The 21,655-nt window shown below is 43.1% G+C and overlaps 1 protein-coding gene across 2 annotated transcripts; it reads left to right on the forward strand.

Moving 5' to 3' along the window:
- Positions 1–430: 430 nt before the first annotated feature.
- PHF13 (PHD finger protein 13) lies at positions 431–19,175 on the forward strand. Of its 2 annotated transcripts, none has more exons than XM_072426274.1 (4): positions 431–1,270; positions 8,854–8,955; positions 12,259–12,853; positions 14,764–19,175. In XM_072426274.1, the coding sequence occupies exons 1-4, from the start codon at positions 1,235–1,237 to the stop codon at positions 14,988–14,990; spliced, it is 960 nt and encodes a 319-aa protein (XP_072282375.1). In that variant the 5' UTR covers positions 431–1,234; the 3' UTR covers positions 14,991–19,175. The 2 variants fall into 2 exon arrangements, with proteins under 2 accessions (XP_072282375.1, XP_072282374.1); XM_072426273.1 differs by lacking the exon at positions 431–1,270 and adding an exon at positions 6,787–7,290.
- The last annotated feature ends 2,480 nt before the right edge of the window (positions 19,176–21,655 follow it).

Below are 21,655 nucleotides of genomic sequence, written 5' to 3' on the forward strand. Positions count from 1 at the left end.
GTGCCGGCTACAACAACCATACAACTGGAACTTTGGTATAATCGAACTTTAGAATAAAAGAATAATCGTCCCCAAGAATCTTTTTATTACTTTTTACCTTGACTTGCACTGAAATATGACTGAAATAAATACAAATTAGAACCTAAAGAGTGTCATTCGTACAAACTCAACATGATAAAAATATAAATAGATAAGTATATTTCTGTGTATATTTTAGGTAGAGTGACTTTATAAAAGAAAAAAAGTTTTACGTCAGAAGAAATAAAAATCATCTTTATGTCCGCGTGTGAATGTTGTTATTAAAGTTGGTCGAAAAAAAAAAAGAGCCAGGCGACTACATATCCCGGCATCCTCCGCGCGGCCGCCCCGGGTGATTTCCTCTAGAGACTGGCCAATCCTACCAAGGAGGAGAGATTAACAAAAGCAAATTGTCAGTGACATCAGAAGAGACGAGGAGGGCGAGAGAGAGGGAGAGAGAAGAAGGGAGGAAAAAAAGGATATTCATTGAAAGCTGAACTCGTTGGCTGGGTGACTGAGGGGCTTCCTTGGATTGTGAGGGGGAATGGACGAGTGAAGCAGCACCTGACCCTCCCTGCACCCCAAAAACTCCAGGAGGGATCACCTGACTGCCAGCTATTGGATCCCTTCCCTGCCCCCCACACCAGATTACCTTGTCTCCCAGGATCCAGCAGCACCCCTGGGTGTCTCTGCCCCCCTCCCCCTCCTCGAGAGATCAACCCAGACCCATCCACCTGGACTGGATCACTTTATTCCTCACCAGATCCCCTCCTCCAGGATCGGCAGCACCCCTGGGTGTCTCTGCCCCCCTAATCTAGAGATCAACCCAAACCCATCCACCTTCACTGGATCACTTTATTCCTCACCAGATCCCCTCCTCCAGGATCCAGCAGCACCCCTGGGTGTCTCTGCCCCCTCCCCCTTCCTCGAGAGATCAGCCCAAACCCATCCACCTGGACTGGATCACCACCAGCACATATTTTGAGCAGTGATCCCCCCACTGGCATCCACACACTGCCTGGATCTCCCTGCTGGTGGATCTGTTAGTTACCCCTGTGCTTGGGGTGCATCAAAGCCCCCTGATCCCCCCCCCCCCCCCCCCACCTTACCAGAAAGCTTGGACTTGGATCGATCAGGGGGTTCATCTGGGGGTTGATTGCCCCTCTAATTTGGATCTCTGAATACCCCCCATCTCTTCCTGCCCCCACCCACACTCATGGATACTGCATCAACCTCAACTTTTGATTCAGAAGTAAGTTATTTTTTATTTTATATAATCTGCATGTTTGTGTGTTTGCCCCCCCCCCTGGTTTATCTAGCATGTGCTTTATGTACCCCCCCCCCCCACCACCACTCCTGGGCATTAGTTGTCTTCTCCCCCTAAACACATCAGCCCTCTCTGGCTGACCCATCTCTCATTACAACTTACGCCATCTTGTCCTTGCATACACAAAAAGTGAATTTGGTGGGGGATCTGATAGCTCCCCGGGTGCCCCCACCTCCCTCCAGCCCCCTAAGCGTAGCTTTGGGGGTATTTTTTATTGTCTGAGGATTGAGCTCTCCAGGTATGTGCGATCACACACAACAGATCACCATCTTGAATCCAGTCCAGGCTCAGGACTCTGAGGCGTGACCTGCTTCTTAGATTTTTGGGGGTTCTGATGGCATTTTATCCCCCACCCTGGGTGGATTACAAACCCCTAACTTGGTGATTGTGATCGGTTAGGATCATAGCTTGCTCGGGGGGTTAGAAAAAGAGATGGGGGGGTTTAGTGCTCAGACCCTAACAATTCGTTACCCCCAATCTTTGCCATCGATGTAATGGAGGGGGTGCTGCCACCCCCTTTTTCCAGATTGCCCCACTTTAGCCCTATAGTGCAAAGTCCGCCTCTGAATACGACTTAACAGCTGCCAGGGAAATCGTCCTTGAAAATCGTTCAAAACCTAGATTGGGGGGGGGGGTTGCGATGTGAATCTTCTTCGGCTGGACCCCCACCCTGAATCGGTGGTCCCACAGGATCTGCTGACCCCCTTGAAGTTTCATTTTAAGTGAGGTCCAAGGTGCTGATTTTGGATGCTGAACCCCAAAACCTGGCTGGGTATTTAGTCCTTACCCCCCCCCCCCCCCCTATAATGCAGAGATCACCAACCCAAGCTTATGGAGAATTGCTGGCGATGGGGTATGCAGTTAAGCCAGACTACACCCACTCCCCTATTGCTAATAGATTTGGCTTTGTTTGTGGTTAGGATTGGTGATGTGGGGGGGTAAATCCTGGGTGCTGATTACTTTTTAGAAGGGGACACACCGAGCTGGGTGGGTTACCCCGGGCACGAGTGGCACTTGGGGGGTTTACCCCGTGCCCCCGGTCTGCACCAATCACCTAGGTTAGATTTTGGTGATCCTCCAACAAGTAAATCGAAGATCTTTTTAAAACCCCATAATGTTGGGTGGGGGAGGGAGGGGGTCCTATCCTGCTGTGATCAGCTCTACTGGATTCCTCCATGAAAGTGATCTTCAGCCTTGGAAAGCTGATTGACCCCTTGGTACAATGTTGCATTGAGATGGTTATTTTGTATCTGTGTTGTCAGTATGTATTGGGATTGATCCCCAGTCTGTAGGTGATCATTACATAGTCCCAGGTCTGGTCTGCAGTAGATGGGACATGTAAGAGAATTATAAATAAGCCCCTCTTCTCATTTCTTTCTTTTTGCAATCCATAACCAGTGATCCCACTATGTGTTGCTTTACCATGCATGGCACAGACCCCCCTCCTCCTCCCAGTGCAATTTAAAAAGCAAAAAAAAACCTTGCTCATGGCATTTTCAGGGTTAAATGTCAATCACAAGTTGCTCCTCCCCCTCGGGCTTTCCTCTAGGCTCCTCCCCCTGTGTCACTAGGGCTATGGGTGTCCCTTTAGGGCTGCAGTCCCTCTGCTCTCTGTATTTGCAGCTGCACCTTCCTTCTATTAAACCCTTTGTGTGCCGATGAGTCTCGCCTATGTGGCATCGAGAGCATTAACCTAGTCTGACTCATTGCGCACGGACTGATCAGGATTTATTTTGTGTTTAATTAGCAATTTATCGGACAGGAGTTAGGTGGGGTTACCCTTAGCAACTAATGCAGGTTTAGCAGACTAGGGGCGATTTTCTTCTTTTATCGGGGATATATTAGAAGGTTCAGGGCATTCCATGAGCAAATTATCATTTTAAAACTTGATATTAATATAAAGGTCCATATGGGTGACTGCAGCATTCTGCGCTCTCGGTACGTTAAACGCCGCGACTACGTGGAAAAGGCACTCCAGACGTTGTCCAGATGGCGAGAGGAGTCCTGTCCTGGCAAGGTCTATTGCGACTGGGGCTCACTTTGCTGCAAGGATATCACATATCTAGAGTGGCACCGTGCTTCATAGATCGTACTGGGGAACTACAAGTTCCAAAATTCCGGGGATTGAAGATCCCGAACGGCTGGACAGGCTTTTGCGAATCTCATGGGTCAGTCTATCCGAGGCAGGTTGCCTATATCACCCATCGCCTTCCAACTTCCCAGCTCTGCTACAAACATAAGGTCCCTTTAAGCTGCTTTTTCATTTATTGCACATTGAGAATGCGGGAGGAGGAGTGAGACTTCAGTACAAAGCAGCCATTAGCTGGATCCGTGCAGTAGAGTCCACCTGGAATATCTTGGGTGGAGTCATCACTTACTTATCAACCTTTAGGAAGAGAAAGGGTTAAAGTCGGATCGTCTTTGTGCATAACATTTCAATGTCCTATAGGATTGAAGTTATTGGGGTTCAGGACCCGCACGGGCCGGGGTGACTGACCAGGTTAGCAAGCAGGGGGCTCATTCTTGTAGTTTGTAAGCTTGTCCAGCGTCGCCATTGGCCGGCATTCTAAAACAGATTTCGGTTGATCCGATAAAAGTCCTAGCATCTGTTGCAAGTCAACCATTGAGCTCCGTCCTTTAAGAACCCAATGGCGCCGGGGATGCATGCGAATTGTTTGCATTTCGGCGGATGGGCAAATGCAATCTACAACCTCTAAATCCGAATGTAATAAATCCAGATCCCACGTATTGATAGGATCCGACCTGGGTGCCTTGCTATGGCATCGGCTGGCATTTTATTCTTAGATCTCTCCGTTTGGACAAACGCCTACCCGTATATTTGTTTAAAACTCGCTGGCACCATCCTACGTTTCCGCGCTGGTCTGACCATTCTGACTCCTCAAGCTGCTGGGTATTGAGTAGGTTTTCCTGCTTCCCTATTTAATGTACAGCGCTGTGTAATATGTTGGTGCTATTTAAATCCTGTATAATAATGATAATATGGCAGCCCCCCCCCCCCCCCCATTCGGTGCAGCAATCTTGGCAAACAAGGGCCAATCTGTCCTTTGTGAAAAGGTGTTGAAGATCTTCCTATGTAGAAGCTATACCATGCACAGGTTCTGCTGCGGTTGCGTGATCGCTCTTATAAAAAAAAATCACCCCTATAATATAAAGAAAGCAAACAATGGATCCCAAGGCTTTATTTTGCTCGCCAGTCCTGCTTATCATCATCCCGCTAACCCCCATTAGGTGCCATCGTCACATTAGGACCGTCGCAGGAAATTTGTTTTTTATTTTCCCATTGTTCCCCCCGACTTTGACCGATCTTCCAAGTTACCTTGTTTCCGCCCGGATTAAGGTATCCCACCATCTCCCCCGCTCTCTACGGGGTTGCTATTGTCTTTGGGTATTAATCTAGCTTGGTTCATGTGGGGGTCTTGAGGAATGAAGAGGCTTTTATTGTGTAGCCGTGTCACAATGGTGCCATTCTTCGCTCAGCTCTATGCACACCCAGTTACGGTCAGAGGGCCAATAAACATAATCGGTGGAAGGGGGGGTATGACCGAACCGTTGATAGGAGCCTTTAATTGCACTTCATAGGGGTATTTTCAGCAGATTGCCACCAGGGGGGTCATTGTGGTCGTCTGGCTGGGTCAGGACTGGATTTCTGGAAGGTTACTTATTCCTTTTTATTGCTGATCTGCTTGTTGCATGGATGAATGTCTTTACATCTGCATGATCTGTATCGCTGATTATACAAGGGGTGCAAATCTTGTGATATTTGGAGAGTTTATGGGACGGTATTTGGGTCAGCTGGAGGGCGGTTGCTCATTCAATACGCAGCATTGTGTGTTGGAAATAAATGCAGAGATAATCTCTTTGGGTAAACTTTCTTTGCATGTGAACAGAGGTCGCCGACCATTAGGGAATGATCACGGATGAAATAGATCGGTTAATGACTTCCTGTGGCCATCGGCCAGTTTGCTGCAGGCCACAGGTGCTGCGACATTTACAGATGAATGCGATTGGTTTGTAAAACCTCTCCAGTCGCTTTTCTTTCCCCCGTGGCCCATATGCTTATATTTTAATCTGAGCGTTCATGTTAATGGCAGACGCTCCAACAAAGCACACTATGGGGTGATTAGATTGCACATACACATCTGATCCCCAAGGGCGGCGATATCGGAGGGTGGTCGGGCACACAAGAACGATCTGACCTCCCTCTGGCTCTCCGGTCTCAGGCATGTGAGCAGGAACATTCTGCTTGACCAAACATTCCTGGTATTGTGTATAGAAGAGGAGGGGGAGCAGGCTGGAAGATAACGACACAGCCGCTTACCTTAGGGGGGAGCGATCATTTTACAAACCGTCCGTTTTCATTTCCATCGGTTGGGGATGTAAGTGGGTCGGGGTGGTTCACAGTATATATCCAGTATATAAATAAAGACCCCGATACATTTTTATTGTCACCATCCAGTTTGCTAAAAATACATTTTTGTTAGAATGGCTTTGCAAACTTTAAATTATTTCCACCCCCCTACTATTTACCCCTGGACTTTGTTCCCTGAATGCTGAAAAAAAAAAGGGCAACCTATTCAAAGATGGCTGCCTGTGTGCACCTATTTATAATCATTCCATCCTATTGGTCAGCCATTGCTGCTTCTTTATGCTATGAGGACGTCCTATAATTAAGGCACTCCCCCCCCCTCCGCTATGTCACTGCTCACCTGCCGCCTGGTATCCGGGTGCTGCAATATATAGGTGTGAGTAACTTTATTATTATTGAAGAATGTTCAGGTGTTTGGCAAAGGGCCCATCATGCAGATCTATAATTCTCAATGTGGCCCCGGCTTGTACATATTATTATAATTATTATTATTAAACTGTATTTATATAGCGCCAACATATTACGCAGCGCTGTACATTAAATAGGGGTTGCAAACAACAGACAGATACAGACGGTGACACAGGAGGAGAAGAAGAGCTTACAATCTAGGAGGTGAAGGAAGTAACACACAATCCTGGTTCTGTATGGTACATAGTGGGTGAACCTCTCCAAAGTGATTTTAGTTTTGAGTGAATGCTGATTGGTTAAAGATCTCTGTGCCGTCTCACTACTTCTGCTGCACTCTCTATGCCTTGCTTGATGGATCCTAAGTTATATCTGGAGTATTATATGGATGGGATTGGTATAGAGTTCATCTGAAGCCATACTTCTGTCTGGTGAACGAGAGCAGGACCTCTCATGGGGGAAGGTGAATGTCCCCTCCATGGGTTCTCCTCTAAAATAAGTGTAATTTGTGATTATTATTATTATTAATAAATAGGATTTATATAGCGCCAACATATTCCGCAGCGATGTACAATAAATGGATAATGGTGCCATATGATGGGCAGATCTTTGCAGGGACCTCAGGGTTTTCTCTATCCAGTGGTGGTGCCGCCATATTGTTGTAGATTCCTTCTGCCATTTTGGTGAAGCCTTCCCTTTGTCCCCAGGAGGAATTCCATTATTCGGAATTCTTTTGTCAATTGTAAACTGCGTAGCATAGACATGCTAATTGAGGAAGGAAAACCAACAGGAACAACTGAATATTAGAAGGGAGGGAGGGGGTGACTTGGCTGCTTGATCTGCTGTTATCTGTGCTCAGCATTCACAACCTCAAACCTCCCACCAAGCAAGAAAAACTATTTCAGCCTTCAGCAAAAATCTGACAAATATACAAAGTGCTGAGAAAGTTTATCTCAAAGTTGGAAACACTAGACCGAGCATTGGTTGCAATGAGGGGATCATGGTCATGTGCATTGGGGTAATGCCCCAGAATCCACCCTTGGTATTATATTTTTTGGAAAGTTTATGGAGAACCGTGAACGTCCTGTGTGATAGCTTCATATACAGATCTCCCCAGAAGAACCGAGCCATCTTTGTTCAGGCATCGTCCGAGGTTAGCATTTGGTTCTTGGATGGAGATATTGGCTCTGCAATGACTTTTATATACAGCCTGGTGACTGTGCAGTTTGTGTTCACAAACATGGCCCAAATAAGCCCCTGCTACCTCCTGATCTAATGTACAGTCCTTAGTTATCTAGCATTTCTCTATGAGAAAAATCATTGCCTACAGCAACCAATCACAATTGTCCTTGTGAATCCTTTTTTTTTTTGCTCTGCATGGAACCCAGTGTTTATTTTCATGGTCACAGTTTGTTTTGTGATGAGATCAGAGACTTTGCTAGAATTAGTTTTGTTCTGGTTTGGATTTCATGTTCCACAGTTCCAAATGTGACCACAAGAGGCACCACAGAGCTCTCATGACTGTAATTGTGATTGTGTATGGTCAATGTGTTTTGAGTGAATATAAATACATTCACATGGTAATGAGGGTGCCATTGTTTTATGTATTTAATTAGTATGCAGGCGCTTGGCACGTTTTTGTTGCTGTCTATGATCAATCATTGCTCACGCTCTTGATTTCCTTGTGTCAGGATACACAACATCATATATGCATTGAAGGCCAAATCTGTAAATCAAGTAACCCTGTAGGTAAATGAAACAACTGCAGATAAATGTATTAAATATTATAATGTTTTTTTCTTTACATTTTTTTAATTTATTTGCAGTCTGGCTTTGTGAGTTCCCAGGTCTGTACACCCGCAGTGCCTATTACAATGGGTGCCATGCTCTTTACAATCCATTTGACCATTGTCGTAGTTTATGGCATGGCAGAACTGCAGATTTATTTATTTTAGAGAACACCTAGATTCCTGTGTTGCATACTAAGGTATTTTAGGAGAATCTAATGCAATGCCTAAACTGAATTGAATTTTATAGGCGGTGATTTTGTTTTCTATTCTTGCATACGTCGCACTGTGTCATCATAAACGCAGCAATTGTTTCTTTTGCTTCTTCCTCTATACAAGGCCGGGGAAGATCAGTGACACGTTAAGCCTTTGGCACTGAAAGGGTAAATGTTGAACACTACTTGTGCACAGGGGCTCCCCTGGTGGTAATTCCCAGTATTGCACACAGCACAAGTCAGGTTCAGATTTCTCCACCACCTTCTTAATCCCTGAAATATTTCACAGTTCCAGTCCGGTGTCTCTAGGCATCTGCAGCTACAATTTTCTACAATGGTATCGGTGTCTAGAGAAAGCCGCAGCTTGCATTTGATTACTTATTTCCATATTTAGTAAGGTAGCTGTAGATCTCTAGAAAAGTAAAATAGCAAAATAAATAGTACAATAGTAAAACAAATGGTGCGTTGTGACTTGGGGTGATGTCAGATGATTAGCAATGGTTATAGATCACTTATCTTATTCCTATGGAGTAACTTCCTTTTGATAGATGAGCTAGCAAAGCAGTTCACCCCCCTCCGTCCCAATTCCCATAGTGATCACAGTGCAGTTGTAAAAGTTTTGTTTTTTGCTCCCGTCTTTACCAGCATGTATCATGTCAGAGCTCTCTATCCATGTACAATTGGATCTCACCATCTGACTTTGTTTCTTTGTAGGATGGAACGCCAAACTACCGGCGAAGAAGGACCGTGGAGGATTTCAATAAATTCTGCACTTTTGTATTGGCCTATGCGGGCTACATACCATACCCAGAAGAGGTAAGCATGGATAATGTTATTCCTAGACATTGTTCTGAGATATTTACTGTATATTGCTTCCATGCAAGGTGTCATTATTATTAATATTGACACCAACCTAATATGCAGCGCTGTACATTAAATAGGGGTTGCAAACAACAGACAGATACAGACAGCGACACGGGAGGAGGAGAGGACTCCGCCCCGAAGAGCTTACAATCTAGGAGATGGAGGAAGTAACACACAATAGGAGGATAGGGATAGATATGACTATAAAATCCTGGTTCTGTATTGTACATAGTGGGTGAACCTCTCCAAAGTGATTTTAGTTTTGGGTGAATGCTGATTGGTTGAAGATCTCTGTGCCGTCTCACTACTTCTGCTGCACTCTCTATACAGATAGAACGTTATAGCTATTGTTTTACCAAAGGCCTCCCTGAAACCAAAACCAGAAATGTTTAAGCCCGGTTAGGGACGGTACAGAGGAGGGGGGTTGCCCGGTTAGGGACCGTACGGAGGACGGGGGTTGCACGGTTACGGACGGTACAGGAGACGGGGGTTGCCCGGTTACAGACGGTACAGGAGACGGGGGTTGCCCGGTTACAGACGGTACAGGAGACGGGGGTTGCCCGGTGATTATTGCTAGAAAAATCATTGTGTAGAGCTGTCATTAGTCGATCAATCAGTCTTACTTATCTGTGCCTTTCCATATAATCCAATGATCACAGATAATACTCCTATATCTCCTGTACTTTGAAGCATTGTGCCTGATATGGTTGTAGGTTTGTTTTTCCAATCTGTTCCAGTTTGCTGGGGTTCCCCTGAACACACTCATAAACCTTTATCATTAGGAAGAGGAGAACGATTGCAGGTATTGGGCCTGTTTTATTAAAGCTCTCCAAGGCTGGAGAAGATACATAGTCATGGGTGAACCAAGGTGATCCAGCAAACCTGGAATGGATCTAGTCCAGGATTGAAAACATTTTCCAAATATCAGCAATAGCAAAGAAATCTTTTCCAGATTTGCTGAATCACCCTGGTTCTCCCATGATCGCTTATCTTCTCCAGTCTTGGGGAGCTTTAGTAAATCAGGCACCTAAAGAATCAGCAGATACACAGAGGAACCTGCAAGGTGCACTATAGATAATACATTCATGTCTCCTCTCTGCTGTTACTACAACATTAGTTTTACAAGTTCACTTCAAACAAGCCTGGTGTAACGAGATGCTGCCCCGACTCCTATTTGTAATGCAGAAAGATTACAGTAGAGTTGTAAAATAGCCGTCATTGACATTCTTGTGCGGTGAGGTGGCTGTGTAGCATTGATGAAATTACCGCGCTGTTGATTTCATTATCTCCGGCTCTTCACATTGGAGGGGGGGAGATAGGGGGAGGGTGGTATTCCATTTGTGGTGACCGATATACATTTTATGACACCCTGCTATAAATGGCTGTGCAGGGATTGATAACTGGGACTTAATGATTTCAGAATACTAGGAAAGTTTGTAGTTAATTAATCTCGGGGACTAAGGCTGCGTACACACGTCAGATGATTCTGATCCAATAATCGGCTCAGGGCTGATATCTGATGAGAATCTGGTGTGTGTACAGCGTTCATTGTTTATGCAGCGCAAGCTATGGATGACAAATGATCATAATGAAAGTGAAGGGGGAAGAGCAGAGCGGAGTGCTGCTCCGTCTCCCCCCATAGAGCAGAACGGCCCTGTATGTACATTGCATTGTTCAGTCTTTTGTCCCTTGAAGTATCCTTTCCAACGAGAATTATTGCACGTTTCTACGCAGCCTAAAACTGCCAGAATGCCCCTACATAGCCAATTTAATTTTGAATGAATCCAAAACTTATTTAATGTACAGCGCTGCGTAATATGTTGGCGCTATATAAATCCTGTTTAATAATAATAATAATAAAACTTGAAATTGTAAGAAGCCCACTTTATACATAGAGGTCAGATAACTGCAACTCCTTCATGCAACATTGTCCCAATGAAAAAGACACCACCATCAAAAAGAAAAATCAGATCCCACTTTTCCAAGTACAATCAAATATGATTGGGCGAGATCTTGCATGACCCTCTACAATGTAGTCGTGTCACAAGGCTGTTGGCACAAGAAATGATTTGCAGGAAGTAAGCTTCAGTCTTCTGACCCCATGTTTAGTAGAGGAATTGTTCTGCAAAGTTCTTTTGCAGGTCAGTATACCCGGTGTCCATACAAAAGCCCATTTCCTCTTTCATCCTTCTGAGCTATATTGCTACGTGAGTCTTATCTTATCTGAGGAAGTTCTGAAAATTCTGACGTAGGCTTATAGGAGTCCTTTCCATGTTGCAAGACATCAAGTCAGATATTGTTTGCCTCCTGTTTTAGTGTTTTAAAGCAGTTGATAAAACAAGATGGCTGCTATTGGGATAAGAGCCTTCAAAATGCAAAGTCTGACTTTTAGTGATAGAGAATCCAGTTTGTTCCAAGTCACTGACCTCCTTCATCCATCTGTACAACCTTCATAAGGTCCGGAGTTCTGAAGTCCTTATATACATGTGTCTTCTATTTAGTGGCCCAGATCCAAAAATAAAAGGGGCACAGATGGTTCGGAGGACGATAGGTAACCATAACGTGCTTCCCTATTGGATGATTTTACTCTATTATTATAGATATTGGAGGATTTCTCATCACTTGAGGAGACAGCAGTTTCCATGACCAATAAAAATCTTGATCCTAACTGAAATTTGATGTTTTTTGGAGGACAAAGCTCTTATATATGGATGTTAATCTGATAATCATAAACAAAGTGCATGCGATGACGCATCCGATAACCCGCCGCTCTCCCTGTTGTCCGCCATAACACAGCTGAAGATTTAGCTGCTTCGGTTGTTATCGGAGGGCTGTGATACCTCCACTGGGAGGTGTGAAGGAGTGAGGCGGTGAACGTGGGGCTTCTCGTATTTCTACATAAATTACCAAGCATGCGGCTTGCGAGGGAGAAGAAAAAAAATAGAGAATGTGTGCGGTTGAACCTTTCTGGCAGACGTGAATGTAATCATTCAACATGGGGAGTTATCCCACCGGGGAAATCTGCTCATATTTGCAGCTTGAGAACGAGAAATGTGTTTGTTTTGTGAAAAGAGAAGAGATTTGTTCTTTAAATATTTCTATACAAAGTGTTTTAGAAAGGAAACGTCTAAATATTTGGCTTTTGGGAAACACATTGTGGTAGAAGAGAATTTGTCATTTTCTTTATGCACATCGATCATGGCAAATATAAATTTTAAGCAATAATTTCTAATCTTTAATGTTTGTCTTTTCTAGGAGTCTCCACTCCGAGCTGGATCAAGCCCACCGAACAGCACTGGAAGCACCGTGGACAGTGACAGCTGGGATTCCAGGTACCAAGACCTTCCTAGTACGGAGGCTCTGCCTATCAAAAAGCGGAGAAGTTTTGGAGACATGAAACACGAACGCTCTTATCCTTCCATGCTGAAACGCTCCAAGCTCAGCAGCTTCCTCCTGGAACGAAAGAAACTCGACAAAATCAAGAAAAAGAAAAAGCAGAAGAAGAAAGAGCAGCAAGCGGTGAAGGAAGAGGAGGAATACCTGAAAACGGTCATAAAGCAGGAGCCCGAGGAGTTCTGTCTGGAAGAGCCCATGCCCGCTCCTATCATGGACCATGCACTGAATCTCAAGATGTCCCCTCCACACGAGCCAGCAGAACCAATATTCGAGAGTTGTAATAACAGTATGGACAGCGTATCCATGACTATGGCCTCTGATGATACAGAGGAGATAAAGACAGAGTACACAGAGGTGAACCTGGGCAAACGAACAGTCATACGGCAAGGAAAGCAGGTTGTGTTTCGGGATGAAGACAGCACAGGCAACGATGAAGACATCATGGTGGATTCAGGTAAATGTGGCTTCTTGGACAGCATGGCTGAAGGGGTGCAGAATTCTGGGAGTTGTTTGAAGGGCCAGCTTGGCCGATACGTCCATTTTGTGTGGTTACTGGTTGGGTAGATTTTACATTGGCCTTTTGGGGGTCCAAATGGTGAAATGTTTACCACCAGAACAACCAGTTTTGCCCAACTTCTACAGCAATGGTATCACACTAGCATTTTGGACATATTAGGCTATGATTGAGAGCCCGGTATTATGCTGTGTCAGAGGCAAGATGGCGGCTCCCAATGGGGGAATACCTGTAGTAATCAGAAGGTCATTGGCCACCCTTTGTGGCCAAGGCTATTGTTCCGAATACCTAAAAAAGCAGCAGCAGCCTCCCCAGTGTCTGTTTTCCATTATAAATAATGGTCTGCTTTGTAAAAAAATTCCTCCTGACCACAAAATGTGCTACCCAGCAATGCCGATTGGACTTTCCAAACCATGTAAAGTATATAAAAAGCAATTTTGTTACGGCCATCAACACCCAGAGGTGCTCTGATTGAAGAAAGACTTCAGGGCATGCTGGGGTTTGTAGTACCTATACAACGGAGGCGTTTGCTATTTTAATCTCTTATTACAAACAGATGTTCGCTTGGTGCAGGAAGTGTACTAGACGGCACTTTCATCCATCAGAATAAGCAGAAGTAAACTTATCGGAAATTGTGGCAAGATTTGTTGCCTAACTTTATTTTTTTTAGCTGCAGCATTGTATTCACTTTATTAGTCTGGAGTTGTTTAAAATCAATTGTAATGTCTAACCAAGTTATGTATGAAGGGGTCGTATGCAGTCCAATGTGTGACACCATGGAAAGTTTGGGTCACTTAACTCCTGTTTTTCTTCAGATGGCTGGCACACTTTAGCAGGTTGGCCCATTTGGTGAATAGATTTTTAATGGAATCAATCGATTTCTGATATATTTGGCGGGATCTGAATGCCAATGGCGAGTCAGGTCTTCTTGTCTTCCATCAGTACCCAACCTCACCATCGCTCATTTCCCACCAACAGTGGAGATCATTAGAACTACAAAGAATGGTGAAGGTGGTGCAACTTTCTATAATGGCCGTGGTTTTGGAATGGAATATCCAACAATGTTCAATGTTCTTACATGTGCTATATAATTTATATTTTACAAGATACAAGATTTATATTTTATGTTAATCTTCAAGGTTTACCATCGCTGTAGTTCTGCCTGTTTATTATTCCACAACTGCCCAGTATAATGCCCACTGGCATTGAACCAATCTACATTTATAGAAACTTCCCAGGGACCTGCCTTATCCCCCATTTTGCTCTCTTCAGCTAACTTTAGCAGCCACGGAAACCTTTTTTTATGGGAATGGTCAACCTTTCCCATCATCATCAGGTCGCCTCTCCCATTTATAGAATAAATATCAGTTTTCCTATCACTTGGTTAACACACCGTTAATGTGGACACGGTAACAGGGTGCACCATAGGTATTGGTGGAATGTATCGAGATTTCTGTTCCTTTTATGTCTGAGTAGATCCCAGGTGAGAAGGAATTCCCAATCGGCTTCTTCAATCAGGGAGGGCATGAGGGAAATATCCATCATCATCTTTGTATAATGCAGGCCTGGGCCAGAACACCATTCACCTTATTTATTAAAGTCTGATAAAATACTTTCCTAAAGCGTGGATATCTTGTTTCAGACCGGATAAACAAGGCCTGCAAGACGGCAGCCATTTTGTGACTTGGCTGTTTTGTCTCCATAGTGCATTTTAATGTTTTCACGGACTGTTGTAATATTATTATTAATAAACAGTATTTATATAGCGCCAACATATTATGCAGCACTGTACAATAAATCGGGACAACGACAACATTCCTAACCCCCTCCTCTTCCATTTTTTTTTCCAGATGATGAATCTTGGCATCTTGTCACATGCTTTTGCATGAAACCATTCGCGGGTCGGCCGATGATCGAGTGTAACGAATGCAACACCTGGATCCACCTCTCCTGTGCCAAAATCCGCAAGTCCAACGTTCCAGAGATTTACGTTTGCCAAAAGTGCCGAGACACCAAATTCGACATCCGACGATCCAACCGCTCGCGCATGGGTTGCAGGAAGTTATTCCTAGACTAAAAAAAAAATAAAAATTTATAAAGGGATACGGGCCGATCCGCGTGCACAGAAATGCTAAACCTCAACACAAGCACACGGGCCGATACAAAAACAAAGGACATTTAATGTTCCTCGGGCACACTTTACAGACAATGCTTCGTTTCCGGTTTATTTTTCACAGCCCAGACAGAAGTCCATGGCACCGGCTGCCTGTGCTGAAAAAACAGACGGCCAGGGGTCCTATTTTAAGCGGTTTCCGTTGTGCACTATGGGTTATATATTAGACTATAATAATCCCCCATATCACCATCGGGCCAGACCAAAATGATCCACGGATTTCAGTCTAACGGACGTAACGTGCTTGTCGCCGAGTAAAGTTTATTTTGGTAACCTTGCAGTTGAACTTTAGTTTTGTAGTCATATAAAAAGCCACAGTTGGCTGTAGAAGACCAGGTTATATGAAGAAAAAAAAGTTCTGATTGTGTGAATGTGTTTTTTTATGTTATTTTATTTGTTTTTGTTTTTTTGAACCTGCCCAGAAGACATTTCTTGCACATGGGACCGAAAGATAACAGCTTGTTGTAAATAAGGACAAAAGAAAAATCTATAATTTCACAATAAATGTTTATTTTCGCTCCCTCATGGGTGGTCGGTAACATTTTATATGGCTGTAGATTAAAGGGGACCGGTCACAAGGTGAGGGGTCATAGTCTTTATCCTATGCGCCGGGGACTGTTTGATTTTATATCTCATTAAGCAGACAGGATTAGTCAGGTAGAATGTGGATTTTGTTTTTTTTTTCAGAAGTCTTCCAGGAAAAAAGGGTAATTGGTACACTCCTGCACCCCTCCATTGCAATATCCTGCATGAAACTTTTCTCTTCTTCGAGTGATATTGAGTAGCTCCCAGGTCCTCATTTTCTGGGGTATCACTTCCCATTATCCATAGTCAGTTAGCTTTCCTTTAACGTCCACGTTAAGCAAACAAAAAGTAATTAAAAAGCTTAAGGGTGGCTAAGGATAACAGCAATGTTTGAACCTTTATTGGAAGGATTTCAAAGTGGAAGATTGCTGTTTATTGTGAAATATATTTCATTGCAACTGTGATATTGGAAACCCCTCAATGACCTGCCCAATATTTTGTGACATGGCTTCGCTTAGGTATATGTTCATGGCCGTCTGTTCTGAATAGGGATCCTAAGTGTATCCTAAGTGTAAGGGATCCTACTTGTATACTGTAACCTCCGCACATAGATATAAATATGAGGAATAATTAGAGCCCATTCATGAAATTGCTGCCATTCAGAAGGGTGAGTGGGCCATCCCTATACAAAGGCCTGCCTAATATTTGACTTCTTTGGTGCAAATAAATTTAAACTAAATAAAGAACATTCTTTTATCTCATTTTGATAGGTGCACTTTTAGACTTTACCAGTAATAAGATTTAAAGATCCAGCGTTTTTCTTATGCTTGATGGAGTATTGGGTTCATTAAACAAAAACCTTTCCTGTGCACTTCTGCTCCCTGGGATAGGTTGGTGCTGGTCACCTTCATACACCCCCATTCATATAAACCCATTAGAACCACACAATTCACCTTTTATATTCTTATAAAATCCCATATCTGACCTTGAAGGATGAGCTAATACACAAATGAATGACCGCTTAATAAGTCTATGGCTCTTTTAGAAGCTTTATATTGGCCATATAACAAAACCATTGCTTGGGCAGAACAACAACTGGGAAAGTAAGCATGTAGGAATAGTAAAGGTGCCCATGGCATCCCAGAAATGCAATTTAACTTTTAGCCCTGTGTTCATACACCAATTATGGGTCCAAAGCAGCTCCAACAGACACAAATATGAGAATATAGGACCTCTGAAGCCTATTTAGAAACATCAGTTCCAAACCAAGGGAATGAACCAGCCATAGAAGCTTCAATTATGTGTGCAAACCAAGCTGATATAATGGAGGTGATGGCACAGCTGGCATACAAAGCAGCCACCATAGAGGACATAAAGGTTGGGTCAGAACATCTTGTGTGCCCTAAAGAACCCAAACTATACATACTCCTCACATTGTAATTCTATTTCTTTTGATCATTAGGGGCTTTTTAATGCTCAAATCCTGACCCCAATGAGTCAGTTTGGGCCAATATGATGGAGGTGCAGTCAGCTTTTTAATTTTCCTCCATGCATGTTTATTAGGAACATGTACAAAGCCGGTCCTATAATTATGAAAATAAGGGTTTGGTTGGTTCTAAGGGATTGATAATTACCATGCAAATTTTGGGTCCTGAAGGAAAATGTTGAGCAGGGCCCAGTAATCAGCAATTAGCACCGGTTTAAAGTATTAGCCATTGTTAGAGCCGGAACAGATTCTGAAATTGGGAAGATGTGGCCAACATAAGAATGGGGCACAGATAATGGAGATCATAGAAGTAAATGTCTCTATGGTGCCCCATTGGGCTCTGGGATGGCTGAGGGAACATGGCGGGCTTGAGAACTCTGTACAGCTTTATATCTGGGATTGTTTGGCTTTCTGAGTGCACTGAACAAGCTTAATGTTACATTTATTGGAGCTGCCATTACTCTTTGGTATTTTAAATCAAAGATCTGGGCCAAGCACGTGAACCAGAAATCAGAGACCAATCCTTATTTACTGTATTTTGAATCAATATTATATGGGGTTCAGCTTCACTGAGAATATCAAAGGAAGAGGTTTTCGTGTTATTCTTGTGACAGGTTCACTTTAATTATGATTATACCTGAGCATGCTAGTGAGGCCCTTCCAAACACAGTAGGCTTCATTTAGGAGATAAATACCTAAAGCAGATTTGCTTACCATAGGCATCAATATAATGTCCTTAGACGTGGTAGGCTGCTATGGGCCTGGGTTGTAATTGGCTCCTGCTGCCCCTACCATTGACTCTTCTTTCTGTACTGGGAGCTTGGGGGTGGCAGCCCCTGTATTGTAACCCAACTCATCAGTAACCCAAAAACAGCCGGGTGGTGCGCCCAGCTAAAAGGGGCTAGGGAGAACACTGTTGATTACAATGCAAAGACCCCACTGCGTCCAAAACGGAAGCTGCTTGTGATTAGTTGCTGGGGCAGATTTGGGCTGTGTTTCCTTCGCTCCAGTTTCCAAGGCCTGTTATGTTTTAATATGGATAATGTTCAGGATAAATGCTTTATTGGTTCTGTAAACGTCATGACATATCCATTGGTTATAGAGACATTTCAAAGGAAGGCGACTAATTTTTTTTTCAGTCATTTTGGTACATTCAGTCCTCTCTGTTTTCAAGGGGAATGTCCAGTTTAGTCCCTGGGGACTTTTGCATTTTTGTAGTTGGCACATATGTAGTAAGGGTTTAATTCACCATGCAGAATGTTTTCAACAATCTGCTACAAAACCGGACGCCATTGTGCTAAACCAACAAGACTCCATGTGAGCGCAATTCATCCATTATTATGGCACTTCTACAATAATGATACACCATAGCCAGGTCACATGACATGGGTCACCATAGCCAGGTCACATGTGGGTGCTGCAATATATAAAGGCACTGCCGATAATAAATACCCTCTGAGTGCTCCTATGTGCTAAGTAAAAAAAAAAAAATGTCGATCTAACAATACAAAAGGCAACAATGAGAGCTTAGATTTGGTCAGGCTTTATGGGTTATCACGGAACCCTGCTAAGCACTTGTCGTTTGTATATATTAAGAATATAATGAACATCAAAATGTGCAAATTATATCACACCGATCTATAGATTCCCCCCTGCGTCTGAGCGCCCATTATTGAAACCACAAGAGTTTTTTCCTAAAGTTACATCACCCATTCATAGTTGTCGGCCTATCAGAGTGAGAAAGTTTTGTTTCGTTATTTTATTTTATTACGTTGAGTGAGTTTCTTATGACTTTTAGGATCTTTTGGTCTCACATTGTTTAAAGTTGTCCTGCATAAAATCCCGAAGTGTTCCTTGGACGTATGTGGGTGTAGTAATATATCTGCTGTATACACATTAATACATCTAATCGTGTGGGATTTTATTTTCCGTTGGTGAATGAGAGACGTTGAACACAATTTATAGAGCACAGACCAGGAAACATTATGTGATGTACAAGACTTGTGTATCTGCAAAAAGATGATGTTTCTGTGAAACTCTGTACATTTGTAAATAAAGATATTGATATTTTACCTTCACTTCTGGCCTTGGTTGGTTATTGGCTCGTCTGGGGGCAACTGGATCGATATGGCAATGGGTGGAAGTGATGGTGATGGCATCCACAATTTTTTTTATTATTGGTAAAATCTAAAAAGTCAAAGTTGGTGATATTGGAAAACCAACAACATTGGGTGATATATAAAGAATTGTATACACATGCAGAAGTGGGAATTGTCTACACGTCTATCGCGGTGGTACGCCACCATTCCAATGATAGGAAAAGGCACCACGGCATAGCGGGCCCCTATAAATACCATCATTTCCATGTGTTAAAGTGTCATATACATCAGTCAGCCATATCACTAACAGGTGCGTGGTTTATCACTAATTCTCATTACAATGCCACCCTTCAGGAGGTTGGGTATAGGAAGCAGCAAGTCAACAATCCGGTGTTTAGAGGCTATGACAAAGGCCAGTTAGTGATGAATGGATGACTAGGTGAGAACGTCTTCAAAAAAGCCGGCCATTAGGGCGTTTCTGATATGCAGGGGTTGATAGCCACCCAAAGTGGTCAAAAGAAGGACCACTGGTGCACAAAAATGGTTTTATGGGCAGCCAAGGCGTATTAATGTGATCTAGAAGAGCTACTGTGGTACAAATTGATTAAAAAAACCTCAACACTGGCCATGAGAGGGGATGTGAGAACACAACGGGCCTGATTTATTAACAATCACCTGGGAAGATAGACTATCATGAGAGAACCTGGGTGATCCAGCAAATCCGGAACTGATTTCTTAAAGATAATTTGATGTTAGTTTTGGAGAGCTTTATTTATCCAGGCCCAATGTGTAGCTAATGGAGCTGTGTAGCTACAGATCAATCAGAGACCCCATGCTGACCCCTGAAAGGGCCTACAATGGGCACATGAGTATCAGAACTGAACTATTGGGCAATAGAAGAAGAAGGCAGCCTGATCGGATGAATCAGATTTTCTTCTAGGTCTCATGAATGTCCAGGTGCTTAATTTTCCTGGGAAAGAGATGCATTAAGGGAAGAAATCGGGCTGGCGGAGGGAGTGTCTGATACCGGTGTTTTGGTGCTAGATACCACATCGGAGGTCAATGCCTTAATGGATAAGAAATGTTGTGATGATACATAGGGTACCTACATATTATTATGTTGGTGGTTTAAAGGTTTTGGCTATTCAAATTATTTGAATAGAAATTTAAAGAAAACCATAGGCCCGTGGCACCATTCACTTTAAAAAGCTCCCCAACACACGAGATGCAGATACATACTTTGCATTGCAGAGTAACCCTCAATAACACACTCAGACATGCAGCATTTGCAAAGAATGACTCGTGTGAGCATTGCAAAAATGGTGCATGTCTGATTTTTTAGATTCTTTGCTGGCTCGGCAGCCCATTCATTGCAATGGATAGGACAGGATAGTCCAATCCTAACACATTACACATCAGCATAATACACCGGAGTGCCCAGATATAAATTGGCCATAGCTGTTCTGGGTGATATTGCCAGATTCTCTACACATTTTTATAATAGGGGGGAACAATTTTACAATTCCTATAAAGCAAAAGAACTTCCAGTCTGTTAGTTCCAGGTGCACAGTTGGATTTATAGTGCAAGTTACACAGGACAAGAGTACATTTGGAGTTCATACACATAATAAAAACACCAGATTGAGCTAAAAATGCAAACTGTGCAACTATCATTTCTAAGCAAAAAATACCAACCCTTATGGTCTCTTTACTGGTAATAATATTGGCTATAAATTCCATTTTTACCAGCCAAGGGGCAACACTCTGTGTATTTAAATGGCTAAGCTATGGATAATAGCAAGTATATTTCTACCTGCTGGGATTTGCCAAAGTCTTATATATGCAAACAAGTTGGCCTGACAAAGCAGACAAACACAATATTTGGAGGAAGGAGTCATGGATTGCCAGGAGGGGAAGGACAAGAAGTAAAGTGAATTCCCAATATTCAAGCTGCATGCCATAGACTTGCAGTGTGCATAGCGCCATCTGGTGGTGGATAGGGAGATGTGCAGGCTATTCATTTTGGAGAGGTAGCAAGGGTCCTCTTGTATGGGGAGGGGTAGTTTAGGGTGCATAACGTAAAGCAACACAGACCCAAGGGGTAAGCAGGATCCCTGTTTTTTTTAATTTTTTTCATATACTATAGACTGCTAGAGCAACCTGGACTCAAAAAAGTGGCTGATTGATACATTTTTAGCAGAACTCGGATATCTGCAGCTTTTCTGCTTTATTTCCAAGTCCATTTAATCTATTAGACTGTAGACCATTTTTGGTTATATCAGATTGCAGCATAATAACAAAACATAACAATATCAGATTTGAAAATCTATTTCAACCCCATCAATATAGTTTTAGCCCAGCATTGTTTATGAGGAATCAAACTAGTAATTTAAAAAAATAGAATAAAGATGTTTTCCTTCCATTATTTTTCTGATAGTCTGTTTCTTAATCCTACTTTA

The sequence above is a fragment of the Pyxicephalus adspersus genome, chromosome 11, assembly GCF_032062135.1.
Source record: "Pyxicephalus adspersus chromosome 11, UCB_Pads_2.0, whole genome shotgun sequence".
NCBI classification, from domain to species: Eukaryota; Metazoa; Chordata; class Amphibia; order Anura; family Pyxicephalidae; genus Pyxicephalus; species Pyxicephalus adspersus.